Genomic DNA, 15280 nt, shown 5'->3' on the forward strand with positions numbered 1-15280 from the left:
TTGGTTTCAATTGTTTAAAACGTACAAAAAAAAAATTATTTTGTGTTTATGAACAATTCTTTTTGTTCTTGTTGGTCGATTGAGAAAAAAAGTGACAGGTTTTATATACCATATGTATTTTTGATGATGAACTGTGATCAAAACAGTCAACTGTGGTGAGTTAATTTACGAGAAACAATTGCAATTGCGATGGTGCATATTTGTTCGAAAACAGAGTTGTGTCTATAAATGCAAAATAAATCAATTTCTTATGTTAAACTTACTTTTGTGAGAAGAGTTTTATACTAAACAACTGCATCCCCGAAAGCTTGGGACGTGCGTCGCAGGGTCTACGCGTGATGGCTGTTTCTCTGTTCACATATCGACAAGAGACATGTGGACGGGAAGTAGTCGCTGGAGAAGAGGCGTAATAAGCTTTCGGATGGATGGATCGAAGGTAGCTTGGATGAAGAGTTTTCTGTAAGAAGCTATCCGTAAAGCTAAGCTCTAGGCTACCGGACCGTCGTAGTGTTTTTCAGCCGCAAATGGCTGCTATTAAGGTGGGAGTAGACATACTGATCCGAAGTGCTGCCTCTTTTAGGGAGGTGAGCATTCACTCCGTCAGCTGAGTGGCAATACTAGCTCTGAGGTCGCTAAGTGTGTGCTCAAAATAAGTCAAATATTATCTATTTTCACTGTTGTCAATAGCATCAACCTACTTCATTACCAGACTCATTTTGTGCCTGGTTAGCAATGTTCATCTTTCCACAATCGTAGGAGGCATTCATGCGAAAAGAAGGTCAGTTGGAAATATTCGGACACTTTCTCCTTCTTTGTCCAGCCTTTGCAAGACATCTCAACAGACTTACATTCGAAGCACCAGGAATTATAACCCAAACTGACATTAGCCGCCTTAAGAAAGTTGGCTTATAGCGCTTTGCCGATTTAAGACGGTCTTATGATCAATTATATAGGGATTTTAGGTACCACAAAGGACCGGCGTTCTAAGCCGTCCAAGTGAGATTCCTGTAAGGATCGAGCTTTTAACCTAACCTTAACCTAACCCATGGATAGGGACTTTCCTTGCCAGCTGTTACGCGTCTCTGTATGGGTAGACAGTGTAAGCAATTGAGAAGGTTAATAGAACTATAAGTACTGTATTGAAAGAATTGTACAACTGGAGCAGTTGTTCAAATAGTCTGGCAGCACTTGCGTTCTAAAACTATGAAACGAATATTGGTAGCATCGAAGGATGGAATTATATCACTTTAGTGAGATCTGAAAAAAATGCCTGATTGCTTAATTTTTGACTCGTTCGTTTTCTAGTTCGTCATCTGATTAGAATAAAGTTTTGACTATACGGGATTGATGCGTTTATAGAATCGAGATTGGCTCTTCAGTCAGTATATCAAAATATACCAAGAGGGTGTACTATATCTCTTCGTATCAAAAGACATTCCTTTGATGATAATTCACTCTCCTTCGCTTTCAGAGAATGACCTTGACCTTGTTGACCCACTGTCAACGAAATTTCACACATTTAACTGCGAAAACTTTATCTACTATAAGCTAATTCGTGTAATACTCAGCTGGTAAGCTTGAGATTGTTGCATAAAGATGAAGACTCTGGAGTAAAGTCAAATAACATGTGGCACGTTGAATTTGGCTATCAAATTACGACACGAGCATGATCGCATTCATGGCATAAACATGCAACCATGAGCTTCGCTTTACGCAATTAAATACTAATCTCACTTGTATTACCGACAGATCTATTACTTTGATGGAGACCCCTAAATTAGATATTCCCGCCGGCTACTTTGACGGTAATTAAAGCAATTGGTTTTTCATATTATTTAGACGTTGCAATTGCATTTATGCGTGCCGAAGATAAACACAAATAAATGCATAACGAATGTAACATGCGAAGCATAATACGCGAACCCGCTGCACAAGCCACCCGACAGACAGGATATGCCGAGGAAATGTGCGCATGCGCGATTATATGTACGTGCTCGCGACAACTATTGAGTAATTTGAAAAATTCAAATCCAACACGGCCGCATAAGTATGCAGCATAAGAAATGGTTACGCAACAATTATTGCGCGCGCACGAAATAAAAGCAACGGAAAGACGATGAAAAACGACAACACGAAATAATCAATTACAAAAACACCGGCAGCAATGAGGGAAAATAGCTGCAACTTGCCACTTGCAATGTGCAATTGGCCAAACAGGCGACCTGTTGTTACTATTCGCTTGCCAATACATACAGACATAATAAATAAATTGCCAAACGAGCGCAAAGCGAACCGGTAACAACAAAATTGTTCCGCATTTGCGCGCAGCACATCCTGTAGCGCCATCGAATAGTGAACAGCTGCTTGCCGCTTGCTACTGGCTTGTGGCCGCTGACTGCGACGAACATCAATGCCAAGGCAATTGTTTGCTGCTGCTGCCTGCCGCAGCGAACGGCCTTAGAAAGTAGTGCATGGGCTGCGCAACTTGCGGCATGCGGCTTATACATATGTAAGTGTGTAGCAACATACAGCTTGCAACGTGCCACATGCCATATGCTAACTCCTTATGGCAACCCGATTGACTGCATAAAGCAAAAGTGATTGCAATGTTGCCGCGCCTGCTTGCAGTGTATGTGACTTTGTTGCACGCGCACGTTTCCTGCATTTGAACCTGAACTTCAAAAAACGAAAGCAATTGGTTATGGGTGAATATAAGTATTTTTATGATTTCTTATTTTCTTGCTTAACCCCTTTGTAGTTGGTTCGCGCCACTTTGTTGCCAAATCTGATTTGTCAGTGTTAACACACTCATATAACGGTATATTGTATGATGTACCATAACCTAGCAATTTGAAAATGACGACTTAGGCTTTAACAAGATAAACAGGTGCTGCCTAATGCAGGATTTTTTAGTAATAAATAAAAAGCACTTCAAAATCGGGTAGGCTAAAAAGTGGAAAATGTATTTTTGGAGGTGTCAACTAATTGAATTAATTGGGAAAAACAACTAGTAAAAAGAATGTGCGAATATTTGGCATACCTTAGTCTTATTAGTGGTCCCTTTATGGTGAATTATTCCAAACCTGATGCAAAAACTATTTTTGGTCCTTGATTCGTGATTCTTTTATGGTGCATCAATGTAACTTGAAGCTTATCTCAGATATTTTTTATAATGTTTGGTTTTTTTTCTCGAACATTACCACGGGCTTTGAACGGAACTATTTCTAGGATATCTAAAAATATAAACTTTCTACCTCTCTCTCTTTATCGGTTTCTCGCCTATGTAGAGTCTAGAAAATTAAAAATACTTTTGCTTTAACTTTTTAAAATGTCTCAATGCTCTCGATTAATTTAATCTTTAAGTCTGTAATAAGGGATTAAAATGTTTTCTGGTCATTGCAAATATTTTCTATCACTCTTTTGCTCGTTGGCTGTAGTTGGATATACGTATTTCTGAAGGTTTTCGTTATATGAGGAAAGCTAAACTAGTAATCAAAGTAGTTTTAAGCATAATTTCTGAAAGAATACATAAAGTGGATTATTCTCGCCATCGTTAGTCGTTGACAATCTATACTACCCATAATTTGATGGCTCTACAACTCGATCTTGTTCCACGTATTAGAAGTTCGTAGTTGAAAACTGCCTCTGAACATTGATTTGGAGTGGTATATAATATGATAAAAGTTAAGAAATGTTGATTATGTATTATTTTCGATTAGAGCATCCATCATATGTGATTTTTGATTATTTTTTAATAACGAAACCTAGAAAAGGCAACCTGTATGCATATTCATTAAATGTCTATGAAATCCGGATTGTTTTGGACACTATGTATTCAAGATATCTGCAAGGAATAAAAAGTTCAAAGGGCGTGATTTTTACCATGGAATGAACAACCGATTTGCTTGAAATATTATAATGCCAATGGAACCACGACTACGGAATCGTTGAATATGTTGCAGAAGATTTTTGGGAACTCTACTTTATCACGAATAAGTGAAATATTGAGAATGGCGAAAAGCATTCAGTGAAGTCATCGAAAACTTCCTTATTATTCGAGTCGTCCATCCTCCTTAATGAATGCCGATAACGAGGAAGTTAAAGAAACAATGCTTGAAAATAGTCGTGTTGATATCAAAGAGATTACAGCGCTTGAGGTCTTATTGGTTTTTACTGGAACTATTTGAAGTTAGGGTGGATGTATAAGACGGATTTTAGAAAAGTTTTGGGAATACCTGAGACTCAATTTCTTTCCTTTTCAGGATCTGTTGAAAGAGAACATTGTCTGGGATGCATTTGATTCATTATTTAACCTGTCTACTAGGGTGGAGCGAAATTTTTTAAAAATATTTTTTTGCGTAGGATGAGGGTAAAAATTGTAGATTATAAAATAAGAAAACTTTTGGGAAAAAGTAAATTCCGAGTTAAAATTTTTTTTTGACAAATTTTTTTTTGGACCTCTAGATGTTAAAATTTTTTTATATTGTTTCCAAATATTTTCGATTTTTATAATCTACAAATTTTACCCTCAGGCTAAGCAAAAAGAAAAAAGTTTTTTTTCGTTCCACCCCTCTGTCTACTCCCTTAAATCTCACTGACTGCTCTCACATTTTGTAACCCTCCTCTTACCTTATCGTGTTTTTTCGACGATCCGGTTCAAATGCATAACAGACTTTTCAGATGGTGACAACTTGTAGAGATTAAAAGCAATAATTTGGTAAATGTTGTTCCATTTTTTCTAAAAATCGTGGAGAGAATGAGAACTAAACTACGAATCCGATTTCGCAATAATCGTATACGAGAATGTACTGCATGATAGTAATTTCTCTTGCTTAAATAGCGCTATCTGGTGACGAGGCTAAGTCATTGTCTGACCGCCTTCCTATGCGTAAACTAATGCCATAAGGCTTTGCTTGAGTCAACAATGTAGTCCAGAGGTTTGAGTTACTAACAATTTATTGTGTTCTCAAGTTGTTTATGCAAGCATTCAGGAAATTTACTATGTTTGTGTGGGTGGCCTTCTTTGTATTTCTAAATAAGTATATATACATTAAAGTTATTACTTAACTGCCGGGAATCTTCTTTTAATTTATCGACTTAAGAGCCGTCAAGTTCAATGCTGAATGGGTGCAATAAACCCATTTAATGTAATGTCTGAGTAATTTAGTTGGGCAAGTTTACACAATAATAAAAAGAAAGCAAAAGAAAAGTGTGATTCGTATGCAAACAAAATATTTGCAAGCATTAAGCGAAACTGGCTTACAAACTAATTACCTTGGCCGCGGTTGAACCGCGCTCATGAATCGCAAACCAAAAGAAATGCAACTATGCACACACCGTACGAAATGATAATAAGAAAATATCGGTAAGTATTTATGCTGTTTCAACCACTTAACACAATATGCCGCAGCCCCCCATCTCAGTGTTTCCCCGTTTTTCCCAATTGGCTTACATTAACGCGCGCGCCAGCGTAATGCCTCGGGAAATGCAAATGCTGACGCCACTTGTTGCACAGCTGCCGCTTAAGCAATGGGTGGTGGGAGAGGCGGCGCATAACTACTGGCAACACATTTAACTTTTTGCTTTGCAGATAGCGATCGAAATGGCCAACGAATGCTGCCTGAACTAGTGCCAGAGCCACCAACCCAATCGAGCCATCATAAAGCCCACAGCCACAACGGCAGCGCGACCATCACTTAGACTAGGCGAAGCGAGCGCTGCTCTGGCGCATCACGGGGCGGCGCGGTGTGGTGTGTAGCGGCAGCGCGCCTAGCTTTTGGCATTAGGAAGCTGCATAAAACCAATGCGCTCATTGGGAAAACTTTCAGTTTCATAGAGACAACGTTGGCGCGTAAATCGTTAGTTACGTGGCATTTGAGTATTTGTAGTTGGCGCGTTTTGTGACTAGCTGTTGGCATTTGTTTACTGTTAATAAGTTGCGCTGCGTGTCGGTTCGCGCCTTGTGTGTTTTTATTTGGTATACTATTAATATAATTTATAGCGTCGAAATTAATGCCAAATTTCATTTGTTCATTGAATTGAGCGATTCAAGCGATTTGAGTTTTGCGTGCCGCTGAAGGTGTTTTGGTGATTGTGAATTTTGTAAATAAGCGTGAACATGAAGAGGTTTTGGAATGTAAGTAAATGTACAAACATGTGTCTACACATATGCAGGTTTTTGTAGCAACAGCTGACAGAATGGCCTAACAGAGTGAATAAATCATAATTCAATATTTTGTATGTAACAATATATATATTTCTACCCTGAATAAGTAAACGAATGCTTTAATAAAAGCGATTTCGTTAGATTTTATTTGTTTTACTATGGTTACCAAATTACTGGCATGTCCATTTTCAAAATATGCTAACATTTTTGAATGCATAGTTACCCATATCGAAACTTGTTGCGTCACATTTTTGCAAGGCGCAAAATTTAGAGACGTGTTTGTGTATTCAATAAGTAGTCAGAGATAATAGAGCTTGAGGGATATATGAAAATATGTATATATAATTGCCAAAATATATAATTTATAGAGTTATTGTTGAGAAAGTAGAATATATGGATGGAATATATAATAATTATTATTTAAAAAACATGTTTTTGTTTATTTTATTTTTTTATTAAAATTTGAACTTCTCATTTAATGTACAGATTTTTAGAGTAGTTAAAATGGCTTACTGTCAACCGTAAAGTATAGAATTTTGAGTATAATTAATAATATTATGTTTAGTGTATAATACATATATTTTGTTGGTTGGAATAGTATTTTTATAATCGGCTTGAAGAAAGTAGCATTTAAATAAACTAGGGTACTATTAGCATTGTAAATATCTTTCTTTATAAATAATATTGAATTAAAAACTACCCATAGTTTTCGATCAACCTTAATATGCGCTCATTTATCTTATAAATTATTCACGATGCTCGGTTGTAATTTAAAGTAATATAAAAAAATTAACTTAAATAAAAAAAAAATTAAATAAAAAAAAAATTAAATAAAAAAATTTAAATAAAATTAAAAAATAAAAGTACTTCATTTTATAAAAGAAATATAAATAAAAAACTTAAGATTAATGCAAAAAAATTAAATAAAAAAATATATAACTTTAATAACAATTAAATTTTTTTTTTATTTATTTATTATTATAATTTTAATTTTTTTATTATTTAATAGTGTAAAAAATAATTTTTTATTACTATAAGATATTATCAATAAAATAAAAATAAATTTTTCCAAGGTTTGAGTCATGATTATTCATAACATACATTTCAATAATAATATTATACAAGTAATACATTTCAGAAGACTTCATTTGATATGATTTAGAATATTGTTTTGAATAAAATTCGACCCAATTTATTTAGAAGAGCACTCACCACTGTTTGTAATTTTTAATTATTCACTTACATAGCCACAAATAGTATTTTACGTTAGATATTTTATTTTTATACACTTTCTTATAAATTATTACAACAATTATTCACGACCAAATGAAAAGACATTAAATTAAACTAATAAAGATAAATATCAACATGCGATATGGTATCGAACGAATCGTGCGAAAAGAGGTGGGGCGATCCCTTTTATTGTTGGGCGGTGTAGGCTGGTGTGAACAGGTGTGGTGTCCTCATGCGTGGTGCCATCGTGGGTGGTAGCTGTGTGTGTATTGTAGCGTGGTGTTCTCACGAGTGGCGTTCACATAAGTTGTGTTTCCCGGTCGTGTGTTGAGGTATATCAGTGTTGTGCTGCGTAGTGTGGTGTGTTAAAGTGTGTCTGTGCTGTGCCTTCTACTGATATGGCGATTTGCTGTTCTTCGAGGGAAAGGTTTGAGCTTATTTAGATATACATATGTATTATAGTTCAAATTCTTAAGTAGCAAAACGGTTGCCATACATTCGCAAACTTTATAGTTTCGAATAATTCTTAAAATTTTCATTAAAATTAGTTTGTAATGAGGATTAACTTATTCGAGAATTATTCGTAAATCCTCTGTTACCTCATATTGATTGATACTATTTTTTTTATTAAAAATATTGGTAATTACTAGGTGAAGAAATATTAAATTTTACTTGGGCGTTGCACTCCTATTGCCCATTTTCAAATCATAATGAAATTTCTAGCATGTTGACGTTCCTCCTTTTTCAATTTTTCTCGTTTTTTAACATTACTGAGCACTGTGAAAAAAATATACCGCTATGTGGGAACTGAGTTGTTACTAAAACTCTAAAGATATTTATTCCTAAAGATGTTAGCTCTTTGAACCAAATAGAGTTTTTTTAGATTAATTAGTCACATAATAATATTATTTGAGATTTTGATACTGATTTTGATAACAACATGCCTTGAATATTATCATGTATACCAAGTTTCAGTGACGCACCTTAATTAATAAAAAAGTCGATTTTTGAATATGTAAAAAAAAATTGTTTAGACTGTTTTAAAATTTTAACGATACATATTCGAAGAATACCCAGTAAAATTTATAAAAAAAATGAAGAGATATTTTTCGTAATATATGTGATCCCAGACAGCGTTAGAAAAAGGACTTCCACTGCTGCAGTGATTCCGGCCTTCTCTCTGAAACCTAAAACTTTTTCTTTTTAGAAGATATTGCCGATACAAAAATTGGCAAAATGACAAATTAAAAATTCTTTGAAAACAAATTGAAAAGTTTGGTCGTTTTTGAAATACCAAAATTCGGTTTTTGTTCAGATCAAGAATTTAGTTCGTTATTGTATGGATGATTACAGAAAAGCCAGAAAAAATTTTATAGTGATGGAATCGAGTAATCACTGTAACGAATTTGAAAAATGCGAGAAATGCGATTTTGAGAAAAACGCGTTTAAAGATAAACTGATAGAGCTGATTGAACTGAGTGGTTGCAATTTAAAAGTCTGTAACTCAAAAGATATTTGAAATATTGAAATAAAATTTTAGTTTGCTATTTTTAAATTTCAAAATTTCAAAATTTCACACTCGGTAAAAGGGACACACCGAATAGCACATACATATGAACCTAATTTTGTGTATAAAAATTTCTCTCTCAAAGGGAGTGCTAATGCTGATCTGCTGTGAAGAAGATTATAATATGAAATTTTCTTTGTAGTAGTTCTAAGACATTTGAAAAGAGAGAATCAACTTTAGTTTAACGTAAATGGTTAATTTAATAAGGGTTAATTGAGGATATGCTGGCAAAGTCAAAGTGGAAAAATTTTGAATTCGACTAAAAGGAACTTTATATTACTAACCTATATTTTTGGAAGTACGTACTTACGACCTAACTGAATAACATAAGAAGAGTGGGTAAATATATTTTATACTCCATGGAACTAGTCTAATTATCACAAGAAGTTTACAAGATTGCCTGCAGGTGACCTTCATGCAATAATACTTCGGCTTGCTCAAAATAAATTATGCTCTTTGAACACGTGTAGTGGCTGCGGTCTCTTACTATTTAAATACAAAAAAAAAATTATAATAATTTGAAGAAAATATGAATAAATAAATATTAGTACACCAGAAACTTTAAAACTAGTATGGGTTATTAGGCATTAATTCAAAATCGGTTTGAATATAAAAACTGAGGAAATAAGTAAGCGATTATTACATATTTTCAGTAAGTGTGAATGAGTGGCGAAGACATTGACAGTGATTTTGTATTCAGTTGCAAAGCTGTCTATTGATCTTTCTACATAATGACTTAACTATTTAAATATGTATATTAAAGATCATTACTGAGAAACTTATAGTCAAAGGCAATTATAGACAATAATCAGAGTTATGTAATTATGAATATACTGTAAAATCTAAGAAGCGACTTTCTACAGATTAGCAACTGGTCGTCATTAGTTTGTCAATTATTGTATATTGTCAGTGAAAATTTATAATTTGCAATTTCTTTTTCTCTTTTATACGTTTTCATCGCTATAGCTGCTGTATTTCAGCCTATTATGGATGGGCACTAGCGTGAGAGCGCAAAGTTCGTTTTATCGACGCGCTTATTACAGTCCCATGTCATCATCACCCACACACTACTTCACCTCACATCCCGGTAGTCATGAGTTCATGCCGCTCTCTTACACCAGCGATCTACATACCGAAGAAAGCAAACGCAAGGAATCACCGAAAAAATATGCTAAGAAAATCTCTTATCGTCATGTAGCTTCGGTGAGTTAGAAGAAATTAAATTCCAATTACGTTTATTATAAAAATATTACGATTCGTTTCGCTTTCACTTATTTCACAGGAGGAAGAAGACAATTCTAGTGAACGCTATGGTTCCAGTGAGTTCTCGAATGAGGCGCATAATTTCAACTCCAAGGAGAATGATAGCCGCGAGTATACAATTGGCACACAAATACGTGTGCAACATCCAATAACCGTACCGAAAAAGTCCACATCATCTCACCCGAAATATAGCACACACTTGCCTAATCATTTCAAGAGCACCACCTATGCTGATGTTAACCTTTCGACAGAAGCACACGACAAGAAGTTACCACCATCTAAGAAACACATTCACCATCATAAATATACACAATTCTATGAACCAGATCCTTTCCATATGGTATCCCCACCTAAACCTACACTCTCCTCCGTCTCACCGACCCCCAGTCTTAGCTACAATGTGTACGAGCCCGAACAGGATGAATACGATGTGCATCCATTCAGTTCTAACAGAGCTAAAGCTCAACTGCGTGAACGTTTTAAGGGTGTTGCATCGCAAAAGCAAATAGAAAAGTATTTGGAAGATCAACAAAAGCTACTCGATGAAGCGCTTAAGCTGCAATTGCTCAATAATCCGAAATTTCAACATTTGATGAAATCGAAAGATGCCGAACGCCATTATGATGAGGGTGAATTTGAAGAATTGCCTATCGATCCACAGCCTCCACCAATTTATCGCCCTAGTTTCGATGACAATTTAACATTCAAGTCGAATCAATCGCGAAGACGCCCAAAGGGTGTCGAGTTGAAGCGTTCACCGAAGTCACCAAAGCCCCCATTGCCCATAGTTGGTACGAGTAAGCGGCGATTTCGCCCATCACTTGTCATCAATGTTTGAGAATGCCGATGTCTATTGGACGTTTTTACGTTAAAAAGTGAATAATAGTTTTAGGTTTTGTGCGCCTAACGGTGCTTTACGATTTTTTCTAGTTTTTATAATTTGTATTTATGATTTATTTGCATAAGATATTAATTTTTTGCCTTTAATAACTTTATGAAATATTTTGTAACAATATATAAACATGTAAATAAAAATTTAATTGCTTCTAGTAAATTTTGGCGCTTTTAATTAAAATTACAAAAAAATTTGAAAAATTACTCGAATGGGTCTATGTGATCACATTTATTGCTTATTGGCCTGGTAAAAGATTTAAGCCTTTAAAAATAGTATAAAATGTTAAAATCTGTACACAATTACGATTACATAGTTAGAATGAATCTTACATATTTAAAAGGGATGTTTAAGGAATAGTTTCCGCCAAAATGGGGGAAATGATTAGTGATCCTCTCAAACATATAAAATATATGTGCATAATATGAGGGCCATCCAAGGAATATGAATGGCTTTACCCAGCAATGTTCTCAATTCTTTAACTCTGAAAAATTCGTTTTGTGGAAGGTTTGCAAAGGAGGCTCCTGTGGCAGCCATACCCTCCTCATTTCACCCAAATTTCTGACTTTTTTGAAGTCTGGAAGCTAAAAGAAGTCACACGGAGCCAAATTTTCAGAATGCTGTGAATGGTTCGACTGCGGATGTTCGTAGGCTAATTACATTAATTTGGCAGGGGCGATGGTGGGAGTGTGAGTCGGTGGGTTTTTGCGGTGGAAAAGCATTTTTTTCTTCGCTATAAAGGGCTGTGTTTCGGTAATTTGGCGTCTAATCAGCCCAATAATTTGGTAGAGCTCTGTGACCTTTTCTCTAAGTAATCGATGTACATAGATCACACTTTGTGAGACCCAGTAAATAGTGGTCATCTTCTGTGCCTTCTACGGAGCAGGCTCATCCAGGGTTTGGCCTATGGCTCTAGGCCTGTGTACCAATGCATCCATTTTTGTCAAATGTCGCAAAACGGCGCAGAAACTTTTCCGATTAGCACTCAACCAGCGTCAACCGCAGCTATGAAGTATGGTAGTAACTCATATCAGTAAACAAGCGAGGGTTGTTTAATAACCACAGCATAAATACGCCTTAAGGTATGCAACATTTTAAGATTAATCTCAACGAATTGAGCACAGGGTGTTTTTTCCGGCACTGCAATGAAATCTTAATACGTTACATTATAAATTTAATAGGTTGGTTTTAAATTGCTTAAAATGTTATGAGAGAATTTATTGCGGTTAAGAAGGTTAGCGTTAAACATATCGAATCCGAGGTACTTGCTCTAATTATATACGTACTATGTATAAATTTTGGTTTTCAATTTCTATTTTAGTAAATTAAATCCAATTTATTTCGGAGTTTATTATAATATTTTGTTATTTATGAAGTTAGATAAAACTCTGGGTCGAAGAGTAAATTGCACAACATGTTTGTTGGTATGCGAAAATTGAATAATTTTGATATTTACTAACCAATTGAAAGGGTTAGGCATATTCGAAACCTTAATTTAGGACAATTCTAACCATGAGCAGCATTACATCGTGAAACAACGCCCTGAACAAGATATATTTTACAATGAAAATGGTCGCTGAGTTTCGTTAACACAGCATGCTTTTCATTGAGATATTCAAAAACATAAAAAATTTAATAGCCGATAAAAATCGATATCGATGCACACTGCCACATCTATCTACCTGCAAGTGTGTGATTGATGTATTATATTAACTGTTATTGGTTATATTATATTATATTGTTATATTATTAAAAATCGCCTAAGCTTATGATGTGGAAAAGATCCATCCATATTTCTAAAATTTACTCTCGCTTCCTTGTTTTTGTTGCCTTGCTAGAAAATTAAAGCATTCGCCAATAATTCCAGCTGAAACCGAGCATCTGGACCGAAATTATCGCTATACCGTCCAAAATGATCAAACAAGTAATATAAAACGCCAAATGAGCTAATTTTGCAAAACTCGTAACCTGATCGATGTCGTATGCACAAAATATCTAAATAAATTGTAAAAATGTCGAATTTAATATGAAACAAATTAAGAAAAATTGCAGGTGACTTTTCCAAAAAATTTTAAAAATGATGGGGCATTTTGTATTCCTTCTCTTGTTCGAAGCGCCCGTTATGAAACATTGGCATTAGGTATTAATATATTAGTAAGGCAGGTACAATTGCATTTGGATCGTTTTTTTTGCTCAAAATAAAGTTTTTTAAAAATATCAATATATAAAACGTGATTATTTTCCAAAGTTCGTCTAATTTTATATTTTAACAGAAAGTAATGACATACAATCGTGTTCCTGAGTTTGGCTTAGATAATTCAAAGTGATTTAGTTTTTAAAACACATTTCAACCCATTCTTCAACTATTGTTGCATAGCTGACGTACTCTGATTTGACTTCTCTTAATTATATAATATTATATTGGATTTATTCTCCCTTCAGCTGACGAAAAACGGTAACTTGTCGCGGTTGTGGTCAACAAGATAAACAAACATAACACCTTTGATGTTATACCGCTATTTCATTGTACAAATATTAATTCTACGATGATCTACATCTACTACGACATCTCACACGCTGCTGAAAAAAAATTGTTACTTCGATTTTGTCAATGATTTGGAATGAGAGTCAATCGTGCTAAAGCTCTGCAGTAGATACATATAACAGGAAAAAACGTCAACTTCGGCTGCACCGAAGCAACTATTTGTACAACTAAATCTGAAAACCTAACCGGCAAATGGTTTTCTGTCATTGTAAAACGTTTTGACCGTTCTTTCTAGCCGCGTTGTTTGATGCTTCTTTGTCTCGGCGAAGGATGAAAAAAATACCGTTCGCATTATCAATGTGTCGCCAGTGTCGTCACAGCAATGGTATGTGCAACTTTCAGGTCACTAAAAAATTCTCCGTGACCACGCTAGGACCATTTTCCCCATTTCTTCAGGGTGGCGTTTCATTTTTCTCGTCTTAAGACTTAACATACATATTAGAACGTACGTAATGTAGTACGTTTTGTTGTAATTCTTCATGCTCTTTTAGTTTTTCTCATTTTTAATCATGGAAGTTATAAGGTTGTCCATATTTAGGGGGTCGACCAAAGTCTGAAGCTTACTTGTATTTCGCTATGTTTGTCAGCGTATGTATTTGAAAAACGTGCGTTCGGCATCAACTCGATCGCATCGTTGTATAGGTTTAGAGGACAGCTCTTCGGCTTTTAACATTTTACGTACATAATATATATATTTCCTAAAATGTCCGTGCTCTGATAACATCGGTAACAACTACTTCACCATGTTTCCTGTTACACCACTCTTTTATATTTCGGATTAGTCTAGCCGTCCCTCTGCAATGACGTCTCTCTATGAACGAATTTTCAAGTGTTTCAATCTATCGTTCTTTATTTCCGCTTTTGAGGTGGTGACATTTGTTCTTAGTTTATTCAAGTTCAATATTTCCTTCCTTTCAAATGCTATTAAGTCGATGGGAGCGCTTAGTAGATCAGCTGTGCTATACACTTTTTCTAGGGCTTTACTTCGGTTATTTCCTGAATGAGTCTCTCTCTGCGCCGCAAGACATTCACTGTGACCGACATCAAAAGCTTCCGTTTTTTCTGTGTCGGTCCTCCGATATTGGCCAACATTATGCTAACTTGGAAATTTAATATTGTATACGCCTTTTCTACAGCGTGTTGGATTTATGACGAATAGGTAAGCTTAAGTTCACAAACTTTTGAGTTTTTAGAGTCTCTGTTGTTGTCCACATGTCTGTTATAGTCGGGTGTAAAAACAAACTTCGAGTGGAATAAAGGTGACAGAACAAAGAAACAAGGTCTTTTATAAAGATCTTTATTTTGATTTAATCGATCAGTTTGTATGGCATCTATAGATTATAGTAGTCCGATATCGGCGGTCCCGACAAACGCGTAGGTTAGGTTAGGTTAGAAGGTCGATCCTAAGAAGGATCACACTTGGATAGCTTAAACCGCCGGTCCGTTGTATGTGTGTAGCTTCTTGGGGAAAAAACAACGTGTACAAAATTTCAGATCGAATGATGGACTCGGACAGATGGACATAACTAAATTTCGTGGCAAACTTAATATTACTGAAATAAAGCATGTTCAGGGTATAAGAATCTGACATGACACGGACTAATTTTCGGCTGA

At 35.2% G+C, this 15280-nt stretch overlaps 1 protein-coding gene across 1 annotated transcript; it reads left to right on the top strand.

Moving 5' to 3' along the window:
• Nucleotides 1-5839: 5839 nt before the first annotated feature.
• On the top strand, nucleotides 5840-11283 carry LOC106624155 (uncharacterized). Its single transcript, XM_014243837.3, has 3 exons — nucleotides 5840-6136; nucleotides 9933-10169; nucleotides 10249-11283. Exons 1-3 carry the CDS (start codon nucleotides 6119-6121, stop codon nucleotides 11065-11067), a joined length of 1074 nt encoding a protein of 357 aa, XP_014099312.3. The 5' UTR covers nucleotides 5840-6118; the 3' UTR covers nucleotides 11068-11283.
• Nucleotides 11284-15280: the final 3997 nt, after the last annotated feature.

The sequence above is a fragment of the Bactrocera oleae genome, chromosome 2 (assembly GCF_042242935.1).
Source record: "Bactrocera oleae isolate idBacOlea1 chromosome 2, idBacOlea1, whole genome shotgun sequence".
Lineage (NCBI taxonomy): Eukaryota > Metazoa > Arthropoda > Insecta > Diptera > Tephritidae > Bactrocera > Bactrocera oleae.

What these genes read in the sequence shown, in the direction of transcription:
- LOC106624155 (XM_014243837.3), top strand. An exon ending in CTTATCGTCATGTAGCTTCG is followed by an intron (nt 10,170 to 10,248) that starts GTGAGTTAGAAG and finishes CTTATTTCACAG; the next exon opens with GAGGAAGAAGACAATTCTAG.